The sequence below is a fragment of the Puntigrus tetrazona genome, unplaced genomic scaffold (genome assembly GCF_018831695.1).
Source record: "Puntigrus tetrazona isolate hp1 unplaced genomic scaffold, ASM1883169v1 S000000173, whole genome shotgun sequence".
Classification (NCBI taxonomy): Eukaryota; Metazoa; Chordata; class Actinopteri; order Cypriniformes; family Cyprinidae; genus Puntigrus; species Puntigrus tetrazona.
Window position 1 is genome coordinate 335,001 of NW_025047844.1, and position 7,500 is coordinate 342,500.

The 7,500-nt window shown below is 41.0% G+C and overlaps 2 protein-coding genes across 2 annotated transcripts in view; both read left to right on the plus strand.

Annotated features, from left to right (window-relative positions):
* akap17a (A kinase (PRKA) anchor protein 17A) overlaps positions 1-2,250 on the plus strand; it is a 10,519-nt gene extending 8,269 nt beyond the window's left edge. The window contains exon 6 of the mRNA XM_043230522.1: positions 849-2,250. Coding sequence (XP_043086457.1) covers positions 849-1,277 — 429 coding nt within the window. The 3' untranslated portion in view covers positions 1,278-2,250. The remainder of the gene's footprint in view (positions 1-848) is intronic.
* Positions 2,251-2,542: 292 nt separating this feature from the next.
* asmt (acetylserotonin O-methyltransferase) overlaps positions 2,543-7,500 on the plus strand; it is an 18,532-nt gene continuing 13,574 nt past the window's right edge. The window contains 4 exon segments of the mRNA XM_043230523.1: positions 2,543-2,937; positions 6,567-6,738; positions 6,823-6,952; positions 7,302-7,370. Coding sequence (XP_043086458.1) covers positions 2,872-2,937; positions 6,567-6,738; positions 6,823-6,952; positions 7,302-7,370 — 437 coding nt within the window. The 5' untranslated portion in view covers positions 2,543-2,871.

Consider the following 7,500-nt stretch of genomic DNA (forward strand, 5'->3'; position numbering starts at 1 on the left):
TCAACCATTAATACAGGAAAAAATTTAAATGAAAAAAAACTATTTCGTATGGCTTTAATTTTTTTGTTTTAAACTTTTATTAAACTAATAATTAGTCTAAACGGATCGAAAATGAAAAGGTTCAGCATTACAATAATCAAACATGATAGTTGTTGTTAAACTTTAATTTTAGTAATTAAAAGCAAATGGAAAAATTAAACTTTATATTTTGTTATTTCATTTGCTTTTTAATTACGAAAATCTAAATTTTAATTTAACCGTTAATTTAAATTTAAATAAAAAAAAAAAAAAAAAGAATCTGGCAGAGAAATTAAAACTAAATAAAAGAAAAATCTTAACTTTTATATTAAATTAAAATTCTTTTATATGGATTAATAAAACATTTTAATGAATTATGTGTATTAAAATGTTTTTGCTTACTTAAACCTTTAGTTTATTATTTATTAATGTAAAATTAATGGTAAATTAATAAATTAATTATTTCTGAGATCAAAGCTCTGAACTGTATCATATGTATAAAGACGAGATTAAAAACGGATTTTTATTAAATTCAGAGATGGTCTCTGTAAAACAATATTTTTGTAAAAATTCAAGCTGACAAAATACTGAATACAGTAGCAAATTAAAATTAATTAGTATTTGGGGTGAAAGTTTTGGCTCAGAAAGAAAGAAAACTAAAAAATGTCCCCAAATTGTGAGAAAAACAACAACAAATTAAATCAGTATTAGACTTTTTGTTTTTTGGTTAAACCCTTTTTTGTCTTTGACCCGTATGCTTTTTGATTAATATCACTGATTTGAGAAAGCTGATGTGTGTGTGTGTGTGTGTGTGTGTGTGTGTGTTTCAGAGGCTGAAGCAGCAGGAGCAGGAGCAGCAGCAGGCCGAGCGCAGACGTCTGCAGCAGCTGGAGGAGCGCAGACGTCTGCAGGAGGACGAGCTGCGGCGGGTCGAGGCCGAGAAAGCCCGGACGCTGGAGCTGCAGAGGAAAGAGCGGCAGCTGCGAGACAAACTGCTGGGAAACCTGCTCAAGAAGAGCGCAGACGCCGACTCCGTCTGCCTGGACCTGCAGATCTGTGCCGCGCAGACGCAGACGCAGCACAGAGAGAGCGGCGGAGCGGCCAAGCAGGAGAAGAGCGGAGAGAGCGACGCAGAAGGAGGCAGACGGCGCAGGCGCAGTCGCAGCAGACAGAGACGCAGACGCAGCAGGAGACGCAGCCAGAGCAGCAGCAGCAGTCGCAGCCGCAGACGCTCTCGTCACCGGTCCAGACGACACTGAGACTCGCTCCTCCAGGTCACGTTCACCCTCAGAACAAACTAGATCCTGTGTGAAGAAAGACAGGCCTGCTTTAGGATCATTTCCTGCTAATGATGATTTTCATGAGGCGCGTGAAGGCTGTTTTATGAGTCTTTATTATTTTATTATTATTATTTTTTTTTAATCCCAGCAATGTTTTTTTAAATGTATCTTTTTTTCTTCTTCTTTTTTTAAAAGCTTTAGTTTTATTTATTAAAGATTCAGATAGTTTTTCTCCAGCAGTCGATGTTGCCTCTTTGAGTATTATTAAGATTTGATTTATTCTTAATTATTTCAATTTTTTTTTCTCTAGGAAAAACCCCCCCCATATAAACCCATTTTTTGTTTGTTTATTTTCATATAAATCTTTAACGTTTATTTTATTTTGTTTGTTCTTTCAGTTTTATTTCAAATGGTTTATAGTTTACTTATAGCTTCTTCATTTCTGTAATAAATTCATAAATGTTGCTTTCGATTGGTTTGTGATTCTCATCAGATTTTTGAACACTAAATAATAAAAAAAAAAACATAATAGCATGATGACATTTTTTCTTTTACTTGAACTGATGAGAATCAGAAAATGTGCATCATTTCCAAGAAAGTAATGTCAAAGCGATACAGTGCCGAACATCAGGCCTTCTTTAATATCATTTCTTCAGTTTTTGTGGTGAAATAAGACCTGGATGGTTTTCCGACGGCGTCCTGTGACTGTTTTCTGGACGTGTTCATGCGTTTCTTTGGTTCTCCGTCCTTCTTCAGCTTCTTCAGACCACGGTCCTCCGTTCACGACTGAATTTTACGTCATAGAAAGTGTTACGAGACTTTTATTGTTTGTATTATTCGTTCATTTCAAGCACGTCTTCTGTGTAAGAAAAGGAAGGTTTAGATGAAAGCACATGTTTGAAGTTATTTGTTATTCTCTTCTGATCTCAATAAAGCAGTGCTTTGGATCCCAGCAGGACTCTTGATGAGCTTCAGAAAGAATATTAAGACTTTTTTATGTTTATTATTTTTTTATATATATATATATATATATATATATATATATATATATATATATATATATATATATATATATATATATATTTTTTTTTTTTAATTAAATTTTTTTATATATTTTTTTATTTATTTTATTAAATTAATTTTTAAAATATATTTTTTTAATTTATTTTTTTAATTTATTTAATTCCCCAGCAAATTATAAACGATGGGCCTTTTAGGACTTTTTTTTTTTTTTTTTTTTTAATTGAATTATTTTCATATTGGGTGAACCGACCCTTAATATGTTTTAAAGCAAAGTGAGTAAAATGTTCTTAATGAGTAGAGTTGGTTAGTGTGCTGGTAATCCTGCCGTGGATCTTCAGCTCGGGATGATCCCGTTGTTTTTCTGAATCTCCATCTGCTTCATTCATCCACTCTTCTCTGAACAAGCAGCTTCTTGCTTTGAGTTTAAAGCAGGTCTGTGTGTGTTCAATCTGGACGCTGATAATCTGTGTAATCTGATTATGTGTGTGTAAGAGCCCGTGTTTCTCCACGCTTCACACACACACACACACACACACAGACGCCGCTGGTCATGGCCGGAGAGGAGCTGTATCCGAGGAAGATCCTGCAGTACATGGAGGGCTTCCTGGTGTCCAAGGTACGGTCCGTCGGTTCCTTTAGATCACATGAATACAACCGGCTTACAGCTTTATTTGATCACATATACAGTTCAAATAAAGTGAAACCAATTTCTCTGAATATATGTTAAAATGTCGTTTACTTCTGTCATGCAAAGCTGAATGTCGAGCATCGAGCGTTAAAGACTTTTATGATGAATAAATGCTGTTCTTTGAAGCTTTCTGTGAATCCCCAAAAATAAGTTTCACGGTTGCCACAAAAATACTGTTAACATTAATAAATGTTTGTCGAGCGGTAAATCAGTATATTATTCTGATTTGTGAAGATCATGTGATGAAAATACACAGAAATAAATCACACATTCACACAGAAAACTGCTGTGTGTGTTCTAATAATGTTTCACAATTTAACTTTTTGATCCTGCTGAGCTTCTGTCAGTGTCTTATTTCAAATGGTTTATTCAATACGGATATTTTAGATTCAACTTTAAACTGTCACCATTCATTTTGTGTCTTTTTAAATCATTGTTTGTGTAGTTTTATTAAAAAGTCAATGTTACATTTTTTTTTAAATAGCTAATGTATTAGATGTGATGTCATTGGACTTTTCCAAACTAATAATAATTAATGCCAAGGGTGTGTGAGTAGTTTAGTCCTGGGTGAGAGCATACGGTAAAAGATTGAGACAATAAACCTACAGAAACGTTTTGATCAGATTTATTTGAAGTGACTTTTCTTTCTTTGGATTGTTCGACTAATTAAAAGAGAATCTAGGAAAACATGACTGAATTAATTAGTTCCTGTTTGATATTTTTATCAGAGATCTGACTGTTGTAAATAAGTTTAGTATAACGATACGCCTCTTCATCAGCCCTTTCACTTCACTTACAATAAAACCAGCAGTTTTGCTGAATACCAAGACGAGTATTTTGACAGTTCTGTATGTATTTGTCCGTTCAGGCTTTCAGCTGTGTGTTGGAGTGCTGAATTGACTTGTTTTGTGTCGTCTTACGCTTTAAAGTCAAAGAATGGTTCAACTGGAGAGGCTTGAAAACAATGCATGGGTGCCGGTTGTATAAACTGAACCACCATGTTAAGACTCGTTTGAGCAACTAGCAGTTAACCCTAGCCCTCAGTCGAATGAAACCCTCTATCTTCTTGAAATAAACAGATGAAAAGCTTTCTGAAAGCAGCCCCTGATGCCAGGTAAAATTGAATTTGCTCTGGCTTTTGCTGGTAAACCACTTGCTCTGAAGGATGAGGAAGCAATGACTAAACTTCAGTCTTTAAAATAAGCACAGCGCAAACTCAGGAACAGGAAGAACGTTAACAACCGATGGAGCCATTGAGGAGGAATGGCTGCCGACTCCAGGGGCCTGAGCCACAGCAACGGAGCAAATGGAGGAGGAGCCCGAGAATCCGGGGATCTGGAGAGCCACGGTGGAGCTGGGACCCGAGGTCTTCCGCGGAGACGAGGGGATGGTGGAGCCAGAGGGATGAAGCGGAGGCAGACCTACGTGGACCGGGGGGATGAGGGAGCCCTGTGGAGCTGGGGGGGATCGACGGGAGAGGCGAAGGAGCTAAGAGCCGAGGTGGAGCCTCAGGGTCAGTGGGCCAGTACAGAGTCCTCGGAGGCTAGAAGAGGAGTTGAAGGACACTCCACGATGCTGGAGGATGGCAGTCCTTTGTGGGTCGCCCCAAACTGACGGACACTGGGGTGAGCTTCAGGGACGGGTACAGGAGGGCACTCTGGAAACGCCGGGGCTGCTGGGACCAGCGGAGACACAGGAGGAACCCTGCCTCCTCTAAGTCCATTCTTCAGTCAGAGCAAGGGCTCTCCGTCAGCGAGATGGAGGACTGGGTCTGGAGTGGGACTGTCAGGATCATCCTCGTAACAGACGGTGAGGGGTGATCTGATTACCAGTGTCCACGCCACGAATGCGGCGAATTCTTCTTCAGATGACAGCACTCTGCAAACAGTCTGGTATGGTCCTCGAGCAAACATTCCGTCGGCTTTAGCTTGAGGAGGAGGAGGAGGAGGAGGAGGAGGAGGAGGAGGAGGCCAGTAGAGGGGATCCATCGTGGGAGGGACGACTACGGAGAACAAACGGGATAGGAAACCAAAAACACCAGGGTTTAAGTAGGGCAAACAATGAGGACTTAAATAGATAACTAACAACACACACCTGGCACTCAATGAACACAAATGACAAAATGAGAATAGGAAAAGCAAATATGGGCATATATATGTGGGGAGCAGAACACAGGGCAAGGGACAGTTTGAAGCATAAATGACTCACTCAATTGAATCGGTTTGTCTCTTCTGCTTTTCACATCTTCAGTCACTATCAGCTCTACTAGCTCAGCTCGCTAGATTGAGGACAACGGAAATAAATTCACTTTTCTCCAACTCCCCAGTTAAGAAGTTAATTTATACCGTTTTTGAATCCATTCAGTCGATCTCTGGATCTGGCGATAGCACTTTTAGCTTAGCTTAGCATAGATCATTGAATCCAATTAGACCAGTAGCATCGCATTCAAAAATGACCAAAGAGTTAAAACTTGACTCTTCTGTTGTTATGATTAGGAACGATACTCCCATTCCAGCTTAATAATGAGAGAAGTTTGCACTGGTACATTCTTGAACAGGGAGTGTGTCTTACAAGCAGAAGACTATTTTCCACAGAAGTTGCATGATATAACTCTCTCTCTCTCTCTCTCTCTCTCTCTCTCTCTCTCTCTCTCTCTCTCTCTCTCTCTCTCTCTCTCTCTGTCTCTCTCTCTCTCTCTCTCTCTCTCTCTCTCTCTCTCTCTCTCTCTCTCTCTCTCTCTCTCTCTCTCTCTCTCTCTCTCTCTCTCTCTCTCTCTCTCTCTCTCTCTCTCTCTCTCTCTCTCTCTCTCTCTCTCTCTCTCTCTCTCTCTCTCTCTCTCTCTCTCTCTCTCTCTCTCTCTCTCTCTCTCTCTCTCTCTCTCTCTCTCTCTCTCTCTCTCTCTCTCTCTCTCTCTCTCTCTCTCTCTCTCTCTCTCTGTCTCTCTCTCTCTCTCTCTCTCTCTCTCTCTCTCTCTCTCTCTCTCTCTCTCTCTCTCTCTCTCTCTCTCTCTCTCTCTCTCTCTCTCTCTCTCTCTCTCTCTCTCTCTCTCTCTCTCTCTCTCTCTCTCTCTCTCTCTCTCTCTCTCTCTCTCTCTCTCTCTCTCTCTCTCTCTCTCTCTCTCTCTCTCTCTCTCTCTCTCTCTCTCTCTCTCTCTCTCTCTCTCTCTCTCTCTCTCTCTCTCTCTCTCTCTCTCTCTCTCTCTCTCTCTCTCTCTCTCTCTCTCTCTCTCTCTCTCTCTCTCTCTCTCTCTCTCTCTCTCTCTCTCTCTCTCTCTCTCTCTCTCTCTCTCTCTCTCTCTCTCTCTCTCTCTCTCTCTCTCTCTCTCTCTCTCTCTCTCTCTCTCTCTCTCTCTCTCTCTCTCTCTCTCTCTCTCTCTCTCTCTCTCTCTCTCTCTCTCTCTCTCTCTCTCTCTCTCTCTCTCTCTCTCTCTCTCTCTCTCTCTCTCTCTCTCTCTCTCTCTCTCTCTCTCTCTCTCTCTCTCTCTCTCTCTCTCTCTCTCTCTCTCTCTCTCTCTCTGTCTCTCTCTCTGTCTCTCTATGTCTCTCTCTCTCTCTCAGGCTCTGTTCAGCGCGTGTGAGCTGGGTGTTTTCGTGCGTCTGCAGGGCTCTCAGTTGTCTGCGTCTGATCTGGCTCTGTCTCTGGGTTGTAGCGAGGACGGGACGGAGCGTCTGCTGAACACCTGTGTGAGTCTGGAGCTGCTGACCGCTAACACTGACCCCTGCGGGACAGGTGACTCACTGCAGCGCTCACCCACCATACTGTACAACCAAGTATAAATCAGTCTCATCTCTACTGTTTTCGTGTCTCATCTAGTTGTTTACAGTAACACAGAGATGTCCAGCATGTTTCTGGTCCGGTCCAGTCCGAGGTCTCTGTATCAGTCGATCGAGTACAGCTCCAGGACCATCTACCAGTGCTGGCTTTACCTGAGCGACGCCGTCCGGTGAGAAGCTCTCTGGCTCACAGACCGCGTTCTCACATAATCTCCTGCATCTCGTCTTTAGTGTAGTTGTAGAAGCGCTCTCTCGAGTCGGACCGAAAGCATCTCAGTTTTACTCGATTCTCCATCAATCATTTTCTAGAAGAATCTGGTCTTCAGGATCTTCTGAGGAGCTTTACTTTCACTGTTCCTCAGCTGAGCCTCCCAAACACCTCGCGTCTTCTGAGGAGACTTTATTCCTTCAGCATTAGATCATATTTTTGGATCTGATATTTAGATGGTTTTATATCAGTATCTGCTCTCGCAGCATGACGTATATGAATCATGAAAGCCTGACTGATGTCTTTCTCAGAGAAGGGAAGAACCAGTATGAGAAGGCTTTCGGAGTGAACTCCAAAGACCTGTTTGAAGCCATGTACAGGTGAGTTTAGTCATTATCTCTGAGTTTTAGTTCAGTTATTTTAGCGCTCCAGTTTAACTTGTTTTATTCTATTAAAAAAAGATTTTTTTACTGATCTTTTTTACATTTTTAAGTAAACAAAACTTCTTAT